The 19,589-nt window shown below is 45.9% G+C and overlaps 1 protein-coding gene across 4 annotated transcripts in view; it reads right to left on the bottom strand.

Moving 5' to 3' along the window:
- Positions 1-284: 284 nt before the first annotated feature.
- LOC142908275 (uncharacterized) overlaps positions 285-19,589 on the bottom strand; it is a 59,494-nt gene continuing 40,189 nt past the window's right edge. The window contains exons 1-3 of one of the 4 annotated variants that reach the window (XM_076058753.1): positions 16,749-17,789; positions 15,028-15,099; positions 285-2,619 (exon numbers count right to left, since the gene is read on the bottom strand). In XM_076058753.1, the coding sequence (XP_075914868.1) occupies positions 1,593-2,591 (999 nt within the window). In that variant the 5' untranslated portion in view covers positions 2,592-2,619; positions 15,028-15,099; positions 16,749-17,789 and the 3' untranslated portion in view covers positions 285-1,592. The other 3 variants (XM_076058750.1, XM_076058752.1, XM_076058751.1) reach the window with 3 other exon arrangements.

Below are 19,589 nucleotides of genomic sequence, written 5' to 3'. Positions count from 1 at the left end.
TCTCTCTCCCTCTCTCTCTCCGTGGTCGCGTTGATTTCCCTCTGGATCCCACTCCACATGCAGAGTTTTCATGCAGGAGGCGTTGCAAACCTATGCGCCCCCTGCATTAATGACGGAGGCGCAGGAACAGACGTTCGATCTGCAGACGGCGGTCTTGTCGCACGTCCAGCTCTGTGTCGCGTCATCTCGATCCCGCGATCCCAACCAGGTGAAAGTCCGCATCGAACCGAACCCCCGGCAAGGCCATCTACTTAACGACGAGAGGAAATTCACACGAAATATCGTTTTCAATGAATAAGCTTTTAATGAAGAAATACAATTATCTAATTCAAAAAAATAATACAGTACAAAGTTGTTTCATTTTCAAACTTCAAAACGGAGCATCGGGAGCTTGCGTGGAGGCGTCGTTCGTGTGCAATTCTTTTCGTGACTTTCCTGGCCCAAGGCCGTAAATGTTTGTGAGGGGCGCCGCAGGCGGTCAGGCTTGCTCCAACCCTCGGTTGTGAACATCCAGACGTTAATCAGCAAGGACCATTTCTCGTGCTAATTCGACAAAACCTACGTCAACACGTAATACAAAATTATAATTCGTGTTGTAGAGAATGTATCTCCTCTATGTGTAACTTTTGAGTGGTATGCCTTGTAACTGATAAATGATCCGAGTGTGCTGCCTATTTAAAAAAACAATGAGTTGCTCCAGAGGGAGATGCTTCCTGAAAACACAAAAACACCCTTTGACCTGTATCACAAGAACAATGAGTCTCACCTGAGTTATCTGTACAGGTTACTTCCAAAATACACACTTTGTCCAAGCATCACTTATTCAATGTTTGACCCTCATAGGCAAAATGTTACATGTGCGCACACATTCAGACAAGTATTCATTCTAAATTATTGACAGGAATATTAACAAAACTGAAATACTGCACTGAAATATACTGCATCAGGTTACATCGTACTAAGAAGCTATTTTAAAACATACACACCGTATGCTTAACAATGTATATACAACATTCTATTGTGTCATTCAAAACGAGTAGACCATTGCCTGCTGGCATCTGGGTCAAAATGTACCAAATTCTAAACATTACCTACAAACTCCACAACTGAGATGCCACATCAACAATCACCCCCTACTGACAGGCTCTTGTCCACATGCAGGCCGGTGCAGGGCCACCACCTTGTGCCACACAGGGGCAGCTGCTACTTGGGGATGCTCTTCGAGTGTTTGAGACGAGATACGACGCAAAACTCCGAATTGCCAGAGGCGATAAAGCAAGCACCATATAAATGCAATTATGATAACATAGTCAACGCTTGGGAGCTTATTGGCATTCGCTCCTGGTTAGAGATCTACCCAACCCACAGGTCCACAAAGACTGGCCACTGTTACCCTGCTGGTTGATCCTAGGAATTGAGTGTTCAACTTCACATTCTTGTCATTAAAGGCCTGTGACAAAGGTGCATCTATTGGAGCGACATCGTCTCAAGCTTACACATCTACCGGGTCTCCATTTGACTTTGTATTGTCTCGGAGGAAGTCCACCCACACTTCCACTTCCACGAACTGCTGGGAGTTGCCTCGCTCTGCCTCAGTCAGAATTATCCTCCTGCTTCACGTTGCCTCCATCGATGTGAAGGTCCGATTTTGGAGTTGAATCTTCATCTTCACATTTGACCTTCACTTCTTCGCTCTTCACCATCACTTCTTCACATTTGACCTTCACTTCTTCACATTTGACCTTCACTTCTTCGCTCTTCACCATCACTTCTTCACATTTCACCTTCACTACTTCGCTCTTCATCATCACTTCTTCACATTTCACCTTCACCTCTTCATATTTTACCTCGATACCTTTAAAAGTGTCCAGGCTGGGATTTTCTTCCGGTTCTTGTTTCATGAGGGATGGGCTCATTGCGGCACTTTGACTTTCACAAGCTGATTTCAGACTCCACTCCTTGTGGATCTTCTGATGCTTTTGAGATCTCTGGTGTACATGAAGATTTGATGAATGTGCAAATGCCTTCCCACACACACTGCACTTGAAGGGTTTTTCTCCCGTGTGTGTTCTCTGGTGTTCTACAAGAGTACATGACTGTGCAAACGCCTTCCCACACACACTGCACTTGAAGGGTTTCTCTCCCGTGTGTGTTCTCTTGTGTGCTACAAGAGCAGATGAATCTGTAAACGCCTTCCCACACACACTGCACTTGAAGGGTTTCTCTCCCGTGTGAGTTCTCTGGTGTGTTACAAGAGCAGATGACTGCGCAAACCCCTTCCCACAAACACTGCACTTGAAGGGTTTTTCTCCCGTGTGTGTTCTCTGGTGTCTTTTAAGAGTAGATGACTGTGCAAACGCCTTCCCACACACACTACACTTGAAGGGTTTCTCTCCCGTGTGTGTTCTCTGGTGTGCTACAAGACTTGATGACTGTGTAAACGCCTTCCCACACACACTGCACTTGAAGGGTTCATCTCCTGTGCGAGTTATCTGGTGCCGTGTCAAATCTCCAGTACGATCCGGGTTGTTTTCACGCCGGTCGCATTGCTGCCTTTTTGCACCGAGCCGCGCCGAGTGCCTTTGCTCCATCAGACAAATTCTGCAGAGGAAGCGACAGCTGCAGAGAGAAAAAAAAATATCCACACCATCTACACGTCAGTATCGATGCACAGAGGAATGCATACACACAGTCACACGTGACTTACATGTCTATACTTATTCATATATTCATGTTGTAGTGAAAAAGCGTCCCAAATTCATCACACGGGCTGTTATGGCACACAATGAGTGGGCAAATGTCACAATCGTGCCTGGAAGCCCTCGTATCTTCAAAATGAATGTTAACCCAAAACTCCGAGCACACAATTTCGGCTTTCTGGCTTCAAAAGGAACATTTATGAAAGCTAAATTCAGCTGACATAGCAAAGGGTGTTGAAAATAATACTATTTGTGTTATGCAGAAATGCATAAATTAATGTTCAATTGCAACTTAGAGGTGTGAAGCCAGGCACAGATGTCCTTGAATGCTGGGATGAACAGTTCCGACTTCAGCTGCACGTTTGATGTGATAACTTCCTGACTCCATTCTTACAAAGAGTTCCGGAGAAAAACTAAATAAACTACTGTTTTGCGATAACCGCCATACTCTAATAGAGTTAATAGACTTTACTGCAAATACAAACTTGACACTGTCACGCACTCAGAGGTGGAGCCAGGATTTTCAGGTAGGGGGGGCAACCCCTCCAGCAATGAAAAATGAGAGGAGTTGTTAGTAAGTAGAGAGTTGTTAGTAAGGAGTTGTTAGTAAGTAAGGAGTTGTTAGTAAGTAAGGAGTTGTTAGTAAGTAGGGAGTTGTTAGTACGTAAAGAGTTGTTAGTAGGGAGTTGTTAGTAAGTAGGGAGTTGTTCGTAAGGAGTTGTTACTAAGGACTTGTCCCTTATATTCTTAGCTCTTTCGGTAAAGTCACGTTGAAGGGAAACAATAAAATAATAAAATATATACAAAACAATAAAAATTCTCACGACGTTTCGACCATAACACAAACGGTTGTGTTATGGTCGAAACGTCGTGAGAATTTTTATTGTTTTATATATATTAGTATTTTATTGTTTCCCTTCAACGTGACTTTACCGAAAGCACTAAGAATATGAATTACTGCAGTCACGAAAGCTTTAAATCAAAATTTGACTTGTCCCTTGCTTTTTAATCAATGCGTGTGAAAGGTATCACGCTCGCTGAAGGTATTTGCCATCAGGGAAGTCGTGTACTGTATACGCAACTGCGCACAATTCTGTGAGTCGCTTGTAACTGCTTTGCCGTTAATTATTGCCAATTATGGACTCGGACTGTTGTCCTCTCATAGAGTCCCTGGCACGTAATAATATGCCACACGGTGGCAGTGGGGGTCGCAAAATGCTGATTTATCTATATATATATGAAAGGGAAATGTGTGGATATGTGTGTCTGTTCGAAATGTTTAGCATACTTCCCAACATGCTACACACTTGACACTTGGCATGTCGGTAGGTTCCATATTGTACACAACGTAAAAAGAATAAAAATAGACTTTTAAATTCTGGGGGGGGGGGAGGGGGAGGAGGGTGGGGGAATGACCATGACGTTTGTGGAGTCAACCCGCAACACACCTGAGTTAAGCGCTCTGTAATGTTTACCCCTACCATATGGCTCTTCGTGCGCTGTACTTCTAGGAGGTGTTAACAGCGTGCCGGGAGATTCTAGGTGGCGCTTCGCTCCTGGCTGATGAAGCCATTGGCTTCTCGGAGTTTCAATACATATCCGTGCGAAGAACGGGTACAACGGCTATCTTAAATATAAAGCAGAACATTACACCTGTTTGTGTGACGCAGCAAAACCTCTCCAACGCTGTGCTCTGGCGTCATGAAATTTTCACAGCTCATGCTGTCTGGAATTTCTAAGTGAACGCGACTATTTTCAGCTCGCCACGTCATTCCCTTCCCGAGTGGCCAAAATCGACCTTGCGTAGAAGTGGATTAAGGTTAAATTTCCATTAGTGAAAACATCCGATTAGGGTTACTTGATTTGTTTCGGCTTTTTTCCTTCGTGCGAGCATCAACATTTCCGGGTTTTTCAGTTGAAATATAAGGGAATATGAAATGTATCCAAGACAAGAATCCAAGTCCCGGGCGAAGCCGGGTAGTGAAGCTAGTTACTAATAAACCCCAAGGATCCGATCGAAATTAGGGATTTCGATCGGATCGTTGGGGAGGAACGTGCCACCCCACCCCCACTGGCTCCACCACTGTCACACACTGGCATGATTCACAGGTGGTGGTGTGTCCAGACCCATGCCTGGCCACCTTCACCTGCTCAGTATTAATGCTTCCTCACTCCACCAAGTAATTCATTGAGGATAAATCAACACAGCCGAGGCTGCCTGTCTCTCTCACTCTCCCCGTGGTCGCATGGATTTCCTTCCCGATCCCCGGGTTTCCTCTCCACATGTAGAGAGTGAACACGGCCACGCGCCCAAAGTGAACACCGCCATGCATCCAGAGTGAACACCGCCACACATCTAGAGTGAACACCACACACGTCTAGAGTGAACACCGCCACGCGTCTAGATTGAACACCCCCACGCGTCTAGAGTGAACACCGCCATGCATCCAGAGTGAACACCGCCACACGTCTAGAGTGAACACCACCACGCGTCTAGAGTGAACACCGCCACACGTCTAGAGTGAACACCGCCACACGTCTAGAGTGAACACCGCCTTGCGCCCAGAGTGAACACCGCCAGGCGTCTAGAGCGAACACCGCCACTCGTCTAGAGTGAACACCGCCACGCGTCCAGAGTGAACATCGCCACGCGCCCAGAGTGAACAGCGCCATGCGTCCAGAGTGAACACCGCCTTGCGCCCAGAGTGAACACCGCCAGGCGTCTAGAGTGAACACCGCCACGCGTCTAGAGTGAACACCGCCACGCGTCCAGAGTGAACATCGCCACACGTCTAGAGTGAACACCGCCACGCGCCCAGAGTGAACACCGCCACACGTCTAGAGTGAACACCGCCACACGTCTAGAGTGAACACCACCACTCTGTTGACAAGCCCCACCTTGTGGCTATTGTTGTTGTGGGCAGGTCGCTTCTGAAAACAAGAGCGGTACAGCAGCTCAACGCGGGCGTGGCCTGGTAAAAAAATAAAAATAAGACTGTGAATATTTAAAACAAAACAAAGTTACAGAGTAGCGAGGCAGGTGAAGAGAAATTTAAACTTAAGCAAGATACTCTTTGGTTCTTTCGGTAAAGTCACATAGAAATAAATAAAGAAGTGAAATAATAGTTTCAGTTTCATTTATTTGGTATAGCCCTGTGAGCCATTCGGCTCTTGAATCGGGTGCAACCGCAACAAACAAAAACATGAACAAGAAAAACATCTTGAAGTGACTGTGACTGTGCAAGCAGAAAATCCAGGGGAAAACAGCAAAATATTCCACAAAAAGCACCGTACACCATCGCTGTGTGCAAATAGCATACAACGTTTCGATTGCAACACAAGCAATCATCATCAGGTACAAGTGAAAGAGAAATTAAACCTAGTTAAACTTAGAAACGTAATGCAATACAACACAGAGAGTCGGCTAACAGTCAACACCCCACCTGGTTGATAACGTTCTTCCAAAGATTGCTCAATTTGAGAGAGAGACAAAACACAGACACGGAGACACATAGACAGAGAGAGATAACACAGAGACACACAGAGAGAGACACACAGAGAGAGACACACACATAGGCACACAGACAAACAACGCCTCTGTGTCGAGGCCTTAAATAGAGAGAGAGGGGGGGTAGAGAAATTAGCAAGTCAATGCAAGGCCGTAGCCATGGAGTCAACATTGGGGGGGACCAAATCTTCCAGGGGGTCTGGGAACCCCCTCCCCCCCCAGAAAAAAATAAAAATTTGAAAACTTATTTCCTGCCATTTCCTGCGTAAAATATTAACAAATTTCACTAACACATGGGATGGATTTTGTATTATTTGATACAATCATGTCTAATATTGAATTACATTGCTCTGTTTTTACTTTTTTAACTTTTCTTCTTTCATAGTATGTAATGGCAGAGATCAGGGATTCATAAAGTACAACGCAATCATATAAACAGAAATCTATGCATTGTTATATGAAGACAAGTCCAGATTTTGTGGCTAAGGTATAGCAAATTGTTGTTTTTATTAACATAGCAGAGCAATTATTATTTAGAAAACATTTTTATAGCAATATTATATATATTGCTATAGCAAATATTGCTATAGCAATATATTGGGGGGGGGACATTTTGAGCATATTTGATAATTGGGAGGGTTATGTCCCCCAATATATATTATAATAATTATAAGATATTATAATTATTATAATATATTATAATTACGGCCTTGTGTCAATGAGAGATTTGGAACTTTGGTGACTGCAGTAAATAATAATAAAACGAGCACACACACAGAGAGAGAGAAAGCACACTTAATAAAACTGAGTACAATTAGGAAATGTAATGCAACACAGAGAGTCGGTCAACACACAAGTAACGCATAGCCTGGTTGATTACTTTCTTACGAAGATTGCTCAACTAAGCGAGAGAATTGAAGCAAACGCGATCAGGCGAGGGCAGGAGGCAAGATCCCACGTGGCTAAGCCCAGCGCTGTAAAGTTCCAACCTGGACATCGCTTCCAAGCTTGCTGCTACTCAAACAACCACCACCACAACCACAACAACCACCACCACAACCACCACAACAACAACCACAACCACCACCACAACAACAACCACCACAACAACAACAACCACCACCACAACAACAACCACCACAACAACCACCACAACCACCACCACAACAACCACCACCACCACAAACACAACAACCACAACAACCACCACAACCACCACAACAACAACCACCACAACAACCACCACAACCACCACAACAACAACCACCACAACAACCACAACCACCACAACCGCGATGAGAATTTCTCACCTCGGATTTCAGTTCACGCGCGGAGCGGCAGATTCCTGTTACTTCGTGACGTCACGTGGCAGCAGGAGGTGACATGACGTCACTTGCGGGGAACAAGACACTCCCCTCTCGCAACGAGCGGGTCTTAATTTAAATAAATTACGTTGGAGTAGCTTTGCCCAAATAAGGATTGTACTTGAACAGACAACGGAAGTGACTCAGGCAGAGGTGACGTCATGCTCAAGGGCACGGTGGACGGGGTGGGGTGAACACCTTGGTGACATGACGTCACTAGCGAGGTACACCTCCCCCTGGCGTTTCACGCCGATGAGGTAATGCTGAGTGGTGACGGTGACGTCACAGAGCAGGATTCATTTTCCATTGCTCCCTCCCTTGATCAGAGACCCCTTGGGTGTGTGAGCTCAGCAACAACAACGTGGGCATTAACACAGTGTGTGTGTGTACACTGTGTGTGTGTACACTGTGTGTACACTGTGTGTGTGTGTACACTGTGTACACTGTGTGTGTGTACACTGTGTGTACACTGTGTGTGTGTGTACACTGTGTGTGTACACTGTGTGTGTGTACTGTGTGTGTACACTGTGTGTGTGTACACTGTGTGTGTGTACACTGTGTGTGTACACACTGTGGGGGGACGCAGTCATCTCAGTCAGTTGACCAATGGCATCTTTCATCAATTTATTATTTCCCAAATTTTTTTTCTTTTTTGTTTTCTATTTACGTGACTTTACCGAAAGAACCAAGAATATTGTAGCACATTCTCTATTTACTGCAGAGGTTCACGGTTCAAATCCGACAGGCACACCTGGCTACCCCAGTAACAATCACCACGATATGCGCAGTCTGCTTCACGGCAGCTGTAAAACATAGCGCTGTGTCATTCACAACGCACAGGTCATTGCATGTTGGTGCCACGGTCAACATTGTGGCAATTCCAAACATTATCCAGAAACTACACAAGGGAGATGGCGCGTCAATGATCGCCCCCTACCGACAGACTCATGTCCACGTGCAGGCCGGTGCAGGGCCACCTTGTGCCACACAGGGGCAGCTGCCACTTAGGGAGGGGTCCTTCGATTGTTTGAGATGAGATTCGATACGAAACACCGAGTTGCCGAGGCAGTTAGTCAAGCGACTTATGAGTGCAAATATGATGTTGGTAACGTAGTGAATGCTTGGGAGCTTCATTGTCTCTCGCTCCTGCTGACAGATGTACCCAGCCCACAGCTCCACAGCTACCAGCCGCTCCTACTGTGCAGGTTCGGCTACGTACGGTGCGAAATAAGTTCAATGTACACACAGAGACTCGGAGCAAGTTTGAGTCGCGTGTAGTTGTGGGCGCATGTTGCTACTGACAGTAGTTGAACACGGTTGGAAAGACGCTGATAGAGACACACACAGAGACTGACAAGAGAGAGGTGGACAGACACAGACAAGAGGAACACAGAAAGAAAGATACAGAGACGACAGAGACACAGTCAGCGAGAGAGAGACACAGAGGGGAACAGAGGCACAGACGGACAGAGAGATGTTGAATCGAACAAACTTAACTCGCTCCATTGAAAGAGTTTCCTCAATCTTTCCCCATCCCCGGAAGTCGTTCCAGTTTCTATTTATTTCATTGTGTGTGGTGTGTACGTGTAAGCAATGTGGGATATCGATGTACACAGATATGAACAAGCTCAGCAGACAAGACGTCTTTCATACTCTTAAATCACGTTTCGATCGAAACACGAGCGGTCGTGCTCAGGCGAAAACATCCAGACATTGTCGCGTCAGAAGTCACGTGAGCTACGTCACGTGACAAAGATAAGGTGACCCCCCTCCCCCCCCACCGTGACTCGCCCCGCTCTGTTGAGCATCGTTTTAATGCGGTGGGCTCACGCGAAATTAATTTCTTTAAGACGAAGGTACTTTGAAAACCCACTGGCTAAACTCTTTTATATAAGCGTTGTGTCCTTAACTAATCACACGGAGACGTCTGGTTGAGGCAACGCGTTTATTATAACAACTCTTTCGAACTCGGCTCTACACACTACTGTAACACAAAGGGTACGGCCCCTTCCACGACGATAGCCTCCGGGAGTGACAGCCTCCCCTTCTATCGCAGCCTGCACACTCCGGGCTCTGCTACCCACGGGTCCCTTAGCCCGGCGTTAAGGGAAGACTGGACGACCCGTCCCAGCCAGGGTACGGGAGCTCACCTCTGGTCCGCTACAACCCGGCTCTAACAAGAGCCTCGGTTGAGGGTCCCCGGGTGCTGGTCCAGTCTTCAGGTCTTCGGATGCCTTCAGGCTTGAGTTGGTGAACACTGCCTGGACCGTCCAGACGGCCGGGCTTTTATCCCCAGGTCGGGGTCACCCCTCCCCTCCTGACCCCCCCCCCTCCCAGAACCATCTGGAAGGTCTTATCTTAATGGGCCTTAGGGACGGGTGGGGGGTCAGGGGTGTTAGTCTCCGGTCACGGCGGGGGCCAGAGGTTTAACCTTTGGCCGGCCCCTACCCACTTCGCTCTCTCTCTCTCGGCTGCCCCCCGTTGACCCGTGAACGTGGTGGCACGTCAGCTTACAGCGCCTTGTTATGGCGCTTACGCACAACTTCGTGACTAACGCTGCACGTTCCGTCGTTTTCATGCAGGGGGCGCTGCAAACCTACACACCCCCCGCATGAACGACGGAGGAGCAGGGACAGACGTTCGATCTGCAGACGGCGGTCTTGTCGCACGTCCAGCTCTGTGTCGCCTCATCTCGATCCCGCGATCCCAACCAGGTGAAAGTCCGCATCGAACCGAACCCCCGGCAAGGCCATCTACTTAACGACGAGAGGAAATTCACACGAAATGTCGTTTTCAATGAACAAGCTTTTAATGAAGAAATACAATGATCTAATTCTAATGAGTGTTGTTGTGGAGAATGTATCTACTGGATGTGCTCTGCCTTGTAACCGAATACAAATCTGTACCAAAAATGCATTCCAAATGTGCTCTTAAAATTACCTCCTTGCTATGAAGCAGATCAACAGACACGACATCTTTCATTTATTGATCTCTCCACGGAACAAAGGAATGTTTTACACAACCTATAACTAGCACAGCCTTCTGGGAGTGCATCATTGATTCAGTGCAAGCCACATGTGGATCCTTATTGGTGCACAGCATCTCAACAGCAGCCGAGCTTGCTTCAACCGTTACGGACATCCAGACGTTAATCAGCAAGGACCATTTCTTGTCCTAGTTAGACAAAATCTACGTCAACACGTAATACAAAATTATAATTCGTATTGTCGAGAATGTATCTCCTCTACACGTAACTTTTGAGTGGTATGCCTTGTAACTGATGAATGATCCGAGTGTGCTCCCTATTTAAAAAACAATGAGTTGCGCCAGAGGGAGATGCTTCCTGAAAACACAAAAATACCCTTTGACCTGTATCACAAGAACAATGAGTCTCACCTGAGTTATCTGTACAGGTTAATTCCAAAACACACACTTTGTCCAAACATCACTTAATCAATGTTTGACCCTTATAGACAAAATGTTGCATGTATGCACACACTCAGACAAGTGTTCATTCTAAAAATTGAGTTACAATATTTTTTTTGTATATGACAACAGACGGAGTGAGTTAAATAAAAAGCGTGTAAAATACGCACTGTCTGCTTAACAGTGTATGAACAACATTCTATTGTGTCATGAAAAAACGAGACCATTGCCTGCTGGCGTCTCGGTCAAAATTGATCAAATTCTAAACATTACCTACAAACTCCACAACTGAGATGCCACATCAACCATCACCCCCTACTGACAGGCTCTTGTCCACATGCAGGCCGGTGCAGGGCCACCACCTTGTGCCACACAGGGGCAGCTGCTACTTGGGGATGCTCTTCGAGTGCTTGAGACGAGATACGACACAAAACTCCGAATTGCCGAGGCGATAAAGCAAGCACAATATAAATGCAATTATGATAACATAGTCAACGCTTGGGAGCTTATTGGCTTTCGCTCCTGGTTAGAGATCTACCCAACCCACAGGTCCACAAAGACTGGCCACTGTTACGCTGCAGGTTGAACCTAGGAATTGAGTGTTCAACTTCACATTCTTGTCATTAAAGGCCGGTGACAAAGGTGCATCTATTGCAGCGACATCGTCTCAAGCTTACACATCTACCGGGTCTCCATTTGACTTTGTATTGTCTCGGAGGAAGTCCACCCACACCTCCACTTCCACAAACTGCTGGGAGTTGCCTCGCTCTGCCTCACAGTGAGAATTCTCCTCCTGCTTCACGTTGCCTCCATCGATGTGAAGGTCCGATTTTGGAGTAGAATTTTCATCTTCACATTTCACCTTCACTTCTTCGCTCTTCACCATCACTTCTTTACATTTCACCTTCACTTCTTCGCTCTTCACCATCACTTCTTCACATTTCACCTTCACATCCACATATTTTACCTCGATACCTTTAAAAGTGTCCAGGCTGGGATTTTCTTCCGGTTCTTGTTTCATGAGGGATGGGCTCATTGCGGCACTTTGACTTTCAGAAGATGATTTCAGACTCCACTCCTTGTGGATCTTCCGATGCTTGTGAGCTCTCTGGTGTACATGAAGATTTGGTGACTGTGCAAACGCCTTCCCACACACACTGCACTTGAAGGGTTTCTCTCCCGTGTGTGTTCTCTGGTGTCTTACAAGAGCAGATGAATGTGCAAACGCCTTTCCACACATACTGCACTTGAAGGGTTTCTCTCCCGTGTGTATTCTCTGGTGTGTTACAAGAGTAAATGAACGTGAAAACGCCTTCCCACACACACTGCACAAGAAGGGTTTCTCTCCCGTGTGTGTTCTCTGGTGTTCTAGAAGAGCAGATGACTGTGTAAACGCCTTCCCACACACACTGCAATTGAAGGGTTTCTCTCCCGTGTGTGTTCTCCGGTGTGCTACAAGATTAGATGACTGTGTAAACGCCAGCCCACACACACTGCACTTGAAGGGTTTATCTCCCGTGTGAGTTCTCTGGTGTTTTTTAAGAGTAGATGATTGGGCAAACGCCTTCCCACACACACTGCACTTGAAGGGTTTCTCTCCCGTGTGAGTTCTCTGGTGCTGTGTCAAATGTTCAGTACGATCCGTGCTGTATGCACAACGGTCGCATTGATGCCTTTTTGCACCGAGCTGCGCCGAGTGCCTTTGCTCCATCAGACAAATTCTGCAGAGGAAGCAACAGAGGAAGCGTCAGCTGCAGACAGAAAAAAAATATCCACACAATCTACACATCAGTATCGATGCACAGAGGAATGCATACACACAGTAACACATGACTTACACGTCTATATATTCATGATATAGTGAAAAAGTGTCCCAAATTCATCACACGGGCTGTTATGGCACACAATGAGAGGGCTAATGGTCATAAACGTGCCTGGAAGCCCTCGTATCTTCAAAATGAATGTTAACCCAAAATTCCGAGCACACATTTTCAGTTGTTTTGCTTGAAAAGGAATATTTATGAAAGCTAAATTCACATGACATAGCAAAGGGTGTTGAAAATAATACTATTTGTGTTATGCAGAAATGCATAAATGAATGTTCAATCACAACTTAGAGGTGTGAAGCCAGGCACAGATGTCCTTGAATGCTGGGATGAACAGTTCCGACTTCAGCTGCACGTGTGCTGTGATAACTTCCTGACTCCATTCTTACAAAGACTTTAATGCAAATACAAACTTGACCCTGTCACACACTCAGAGGTGGAGCCAGGATTTTCAGGTAGATGGGGCAACCCCTTCAGCAATGAAAATTTTTGGGAGTTGTTAGTAAGTAAGGAGTTGTTAGTAAGGAGTTGTTGGTAAGTAAGGAGTTGTTAGTAAGTAAGGACTTGTCCCTTGCTTTTGATTCAACGCGGGTGATCGGCATCGCGCTCGCTGAAGGTGTTTGTCATCAGGGAAGTCGTGTACTGTATACGCAACTGCGCACAATTCTGTGAGTCGTTTGTAACTGCTTTGCCGTTAATTATTGCCAATTATGGAGTCCCTGGCACGTAATAACATGTCACACGGTGGCAGTGGGGGTCGCAAAATGCTGATTTATCTATATATATAAAAGGGAAATGTGTGGATACGTGTGACTGTTCAAAATGTTTAGCAAACTTCCCAAGAGGCTACACACTTGAAATTTGGCATGTGGCGAGGTTCCATACTGTACACAATGTAAAAAGTATAAAAATAAACTTTGGCATTTTGGGGGAGGGGTGGGGGAAATGACCATGGAGTGTGTGACATCAACCCGCAACACACCTGAGTTAAGCGCTCTGCAATGCTTACCCCTTCCATATGCCTCTTCGCGGGCCGTACTTCTAGAGCTGTTAACAGCGTGCCGGGAGATTTTAGGTGGCGCTTCGCTCCTGGCCGATAAAGCCATTGGTTTCTCGGAGTCTCAATACAAATCTGTGCGAAGAACGGGTAGAACTGCTATCTTAAATATGAAGCAGAAATTACATCTGCTTGTTTGTGTGAAGCAGCAAAACCTCTCCAACGCTGAGCTCTGGCGTCATGAAATTTTCACAGCTTCTGCTGTTTGGAATTTCTAAGTGAACGCGACTATTTTCAGCTCGCTACGTCATTCCCTTCCCGAGTGGCCAAAATCGACCTCACGTAGAAGTGGGTTAAGGTTAAATTTCCATTAGTGAAAACATCCGATTTAGGTTACTTGATTTGTTTCGGCTTTTTTCCTTCGTGCGAGCATCAACATTTCCGGGTTTTTCAGTGAAATATAAGGGAATATGAAATGTATCCAAGACAAGAATCCAAGTCCCGGGCGAAGCCGGGTAGTGAAGCTAGTTACTAATAAACCCCAAGGATCCGATCGAAATTAGGGATTTCGATCGGATCGTTGGGGAGGAACGTGCCACCCCACCCCCACTGGCTCCACCACTGTCACACACTGGCATGATTCACAGGTGGTGGTGTGTCCAGACCCACGCCTGGCCACCTTCACCTGCTCAGTATTAATGCTTCCTCACTCCACCAAGTAATTCATTGAGGATAAATCAACACAGCCGAGGCTGCCTGTCTCTCTCACTCTCCCCGTGGTCGCATGGATTTCCTTCCCGATCCCCGGGTTTCCTCTCCACATGTAGAGAGTGAACACGGCCACGCGCCCAAAGTGAACACCGCCATGCATCCAGAGTGAACACCGCCACACGTCTAGAGTGAACACCGCCACGCGTCTAGAGTGAACACTGCCACGCGTCTAGAGTGAACACCGCCACGCGTCTAGATTGAACACCGCCACGCGTCTAGAGTGAACACCGCCACGCGTCCAGAGTGAACACCGCCACGCGTCTAGAGTGAACACCGCCACGCGTCTAGAGTGAACACCGCCATGCATCTAGAGTTAACACCACCACACGTCCAGAGTGAACATCGCCACGCGTCTAGAGTGAACACCGCCACGCGCCCAGAGTGAACACCGCCACGCGTCTAGAGTGAACACCACCACGCTGTTGACAAGTCCCACCTTGTTGTTGTTGTTGTGGGCAGGTCGCTTCTGAAAACAAGACCGGTTTCACCAGCTCAACGCGGGCGTGGCCTGGTAAAAAAATAAAAATAAGACTGTGAATATTTAAAACAAAGTTACAGAGTAGCGAGGCAGGTGAAGAGAAATTTAAACTAAAGCAAGATACTCTTTGGTTCTTTCGGTAAAGTCAAGTAGAAATAAATAAATTAATTAAATAATAGTTTCAGTTTCATTTATTTAGTATAGCCCTGTGAGCCATTCGGCTCTTGAATCGGGTGCAACTGCAACAATCAAAAAACTTAAACATGAACAAGAAAACATCTTGAAGTGACAATGTGACTCTGCAAACAGAAAATCCAGGGAAAAACAGCAAAATATTCCACAAAAAGCACCGTACACCAACGCTGTGCGCAAATAGCGTGCGACATTTCGATTGCAACACAAGCAATCATCATCAGGTACAAGTGAAAGAGAAATTAAACCTAGTTAAACTTAGAAACGTAATGCAATAACAACACAGAGAGTCGGCTAAGGTAACAGTCAACAACACCCCACCTGGTTGATAACGTTCTTCCAAAGATTGCTCAATTTGAGAGAGAGACAAAACACAGACACGGAGACAGAGAGAGATAACACAGAGACACACAGAGAGAGACACACACATAGGCACACAGAGAAACAACGCCTCTGTGTCGAGGCCTTAAATAGAGAGAGGGGGAGGGTAGAGAAATTAGCAAGTCAATGCAAGGCCGTAGTCATGGAGTCAACATTGGGGGGGACCAAATCTTCCAGGGGGTCTGGGGTCCCCCCCCCCAGAAAAAAATAAAAATTTGAAAACTAATTTCCTGCCATTTTCCTGCATAAAATATTTTTAAAATTCACCAACACATGGGATGGAATTTATTTTACTTGATACAATAATGTATAAGAGTGTATTGTATTACATTGCTGTTTTTACTTTTTACACCTTTTCTTCTTTCATAGTATGTAATGGCAGAGATCAGGGATTCATAAAGTACAACACAATCATATAAACAGAAATCTATGCATTGTTATATGAAGACAAGTCCAGATTTTGTGGCCAAGGTTTAGCAAATTGATATTTTTATTAACATAGCATAGCAATTATTATTTAGAAAACATTTTTATAGCAATATTATATATTGTATATTGCTATAGCAATATATTGGGGGGGACATTTTGAGCATATTTGATCATTGGGAGGGTTGTGTCCCCCAATATATATTATTATAATATATTATAATTATTATAATATATAATTACGGCCTTGTGTCAATGAGAGATTTGGAACTTTGGTAACTGCAGTAAATAATAATAAAACGATCACACACACAGAGAAAAAGCACACTTAATAAAACTGAGTACAATTAGGAAATGTAATGCAACACAGAGTCGGTCAACACACAAGTAACGCATAGCCTGGTTGATTACTTTCTTACAAAGATTGCTCAACTAAGCGAGAGAATTGAAGCAAACGCGATCAGGCGAGGGCAGGAGGCAAGACGCCACGTGGCTAGGCCCAGCGCTGTAAAGTTCCAACCTGGACATCGCTTCCATGCTCGCTGTTACTCAATTGACATCCCTACGAGAGAGAGCGAGGCTCTACCTCGGGAAACAACAACAACCACAACGACCACCACAACCACCACAACAACCACCACAACCACCTCACCACCACAAGCGCGATGAGAATTTCTCACCTCGGATTTCAGTTCACGCGCGGAGCGGTAGCTTCCGGTGACCTCGTGACGTAACGCGGCAGGAGGTGATGTGACGTCACTTCCGGAGTACAAGACACTCCCCTCCCAATCCTGGTTGGATGGGGCGTGGGTGCCGAACCTGTCGCAAAAAAACTCACGACGGCTTTAACGAATACATTATGTTAATGAGCCGCCAGTCACCGTTCGTAGCTTTGCCCAAATAAGGATTGGCACTGGGTCAGATATTGGCAGCGGCCGAGCAGAGGCGACGTCACGCCAAGAGCGCGGAGGTCGGGGGTGAGGCGAATACCTTGGTGACATGACGTCACTAGCGAGGCCCACCGCCCCCTTGCGTTTGACGCCGATGAGGTCACGCTGAGCGGTGACGTCAGAGAGCGGGGTCAGAGTTCAAGTTTGTTGACAGAAGAGGAGCGGCAGTGACGTGTTGAGCGCTCCGCTCCCGACCAGCCGAGTTCCATTCCCGCTCGTGGCCAACACCGCCAGTGGCGATTTTCTGAACCGGTCCTGAGCCTCCCCTACGTCGACTCAGCCTCAAATAAGTGTGCCATCCCACCCTTAATAGGTGCTCGCTAACTGCACTTGCCCCAACATTCTGTGCAGGCTACACGGGGGATCTTTGTCTTTGTGTGTTGGGAGCAAGTTTGAGTGGCGTGTAGCCGTGGGAGCTGAACGGGCGCCTGCTGCTACTGACAGTCGTTGACTATGGTTGGACAGACGCTGATAGACAAACACAGACAGACAGACAAGACAGGCGGACAGACACAGACAAGAGGAACACACAGACAGAAAGATAGACAGAGACAGAGAGACAGGCAGAGAGAGACACACAGAGGCGCACAGAGACACAGACGGACAGAGAGATGTTGAATCGAACACACTTAACTCGCTCCATTGAAAGAGATTCCTCAATCGACGGCTTGTGCACCAGATCTTATTTATTCACGATGTACTTACAAATAAATCCGCAGACTACCTGCTGGATCTCCTCTCTGTTTCAAAGAACAAATTTGACCTCAGGTCTTCGCTCATTTTCCAGCTTCACATTCCCTATTGCCGTACAAAAACTGGTGGAAGGGCCTTTGCTATTGATGCCCCCAGAGTCTGGAATGCTATTGCTAATAAACTGCAACTTGAATCGCTACCAGTGAGATCTTCTCTCAAAACTGCTCTAGAGGAGTTGTACACCCCAAGCTGCCACTGCTATTCATTGGCAAAAAATAAAATGTTTATCTGTATTTTGATTTAGCGTGCTGATCTTAAAGGTGCATTGAAAAATTTGATACTCCCACCGATGCTTCTGTTGTTGTGGAGTAACTCATGCAGCCAGCTATGGCCCTAGGGTTTGGTGTTACATGTTATTTATGCAGTTTATTGTAAAAATTCGGTCACAGTCCTTGTGATCACTGTTACGTTGCAATTATGGCTTTATTTTTTGGTGATTTGGAAAACGTGTTTTGGTTTGGACATGTTTGTTTTGTTGTCGTACGCAGTTAGACTGATGGCCTTAATCTAAGTTTTTGTGGTTGTTGTTGTTCTAGATTTGAAGCTTTCGTGACTGCAAGGATCCATACTTTTTGGTTCTATTCGGTAAAGTCACGTAGGTAAAAATATAATAACAAAAAATCACGACGTTTCGGCCACAACACAAGCGGCCTTCATCAGGTGAATGGACCAGACTGTCTCGAGGACAGCGCTGGAGTGAAACACAGCCACGCTCAGATCGCGACCTTTAAGCTGTGTGCGAGGAAACAAGGTTCCTTGACAAAGGAATTAGCATAAACAAAAAAAATTCGCATTTAATTGGCAGACTTAGCATGATGAAAGGTGTAGAGAGGGTGAACATGCGGGTGCACATGCGTCCGCATGTGCTGCGAAAGTTTGGGGTACCACTACTTGAAAAAATATACTGTACCATTGAAATTAGTTTAATGTTTGGTTCGATTTAGAACATCTTTCCAATGGTTGCTTAATTTTAAACCATCTTCTCGGTTGAAATTGTGTCTGTGTTTGTAGATCTGAATTGCCTCGTGAACAAATCTCTGATTTAAAAAAAAAACGTGGGTTTGCAAAGAACCTTGGTATCGGTGAAAATTATATCGTGATCACCCACAGCATTGTAACAATGATCAGCTACGGCAGAAGAATTCGTTTTGCCGTGTTTCAAATCTGATTTGTGCTCATGAATTCGGTCAGAGACATGTCGTTTTGTCTCCCCGATATAGCAATCACCGCAGGTACAACTCAATTTGTAAACCCCGGGGTACTGTAAGTCAGGAATGACATCCTTCACGGATGGGATCAGATCACGAATTTTGTGTACTGTATTGAACCGGACCTGGATCTTGTGTTTGTTTAGAATTTTTAAAATCTTTTTAGTAACGCCTGCTATATATGGTAGTGTGATGGTTTTGACCGGAGTATCAAGTGGTTGTTTCTGTATGGAGGGAGAAACAGCTTGGCTGATGGTACGGTCAGAGTATCCATTCCTTTTTGAGGGCCAGGGGTACATGTTTTAATTCACTGGTCAGGTGGTGTTGGTCCGAAATGCAATGAACCCTATGGGATAAAGTTTTGATGAGATAATTGTTTTGGGATGGGTGGTGGTGGGAATCAGGTTTCAAGTAGGAATCTGTGTGGGTAGGTTTCCTGTAGACAGAATGCCCCAATGAGCCATCAGGTCTCCTCTCAAACAGAACATCTAAGAATGGTAGCTTGCCATCTTTCTCCACTTCCATGGTGAATTTTATGGCGGGATGTCTGGAATTGATGTGGTGTAGGAAAAGGTTCAGAGCTGGGAGGCCATGTGGCCAAATGACGAAA

The sequence above is a fragment of the Petromyzon marinus genome (genome assembly GCF_048934315.1).
Source record: "Petromyzon marinus isolate PM22_M1 ecotype Great Lakes invasive population chromosome 78 unlocalized genomic scaffold, UKy_Petmar_22M1.pri1.0 chr78_unloc.1, whole genome shotgun sequence".
Classification (NCBI taxonomy): domain Eukaryota; kingdom Metazoa; phylum Chordata; class Hyperoartia; order Petromyzontiformes; family Petromyzontidae; genus Petromyzon; species Petromyzon marinus.
Note: the sequence above shows the minus strand (reverse complement) of the source record. Positions and strands in the feature narration are given on the sequence as shown.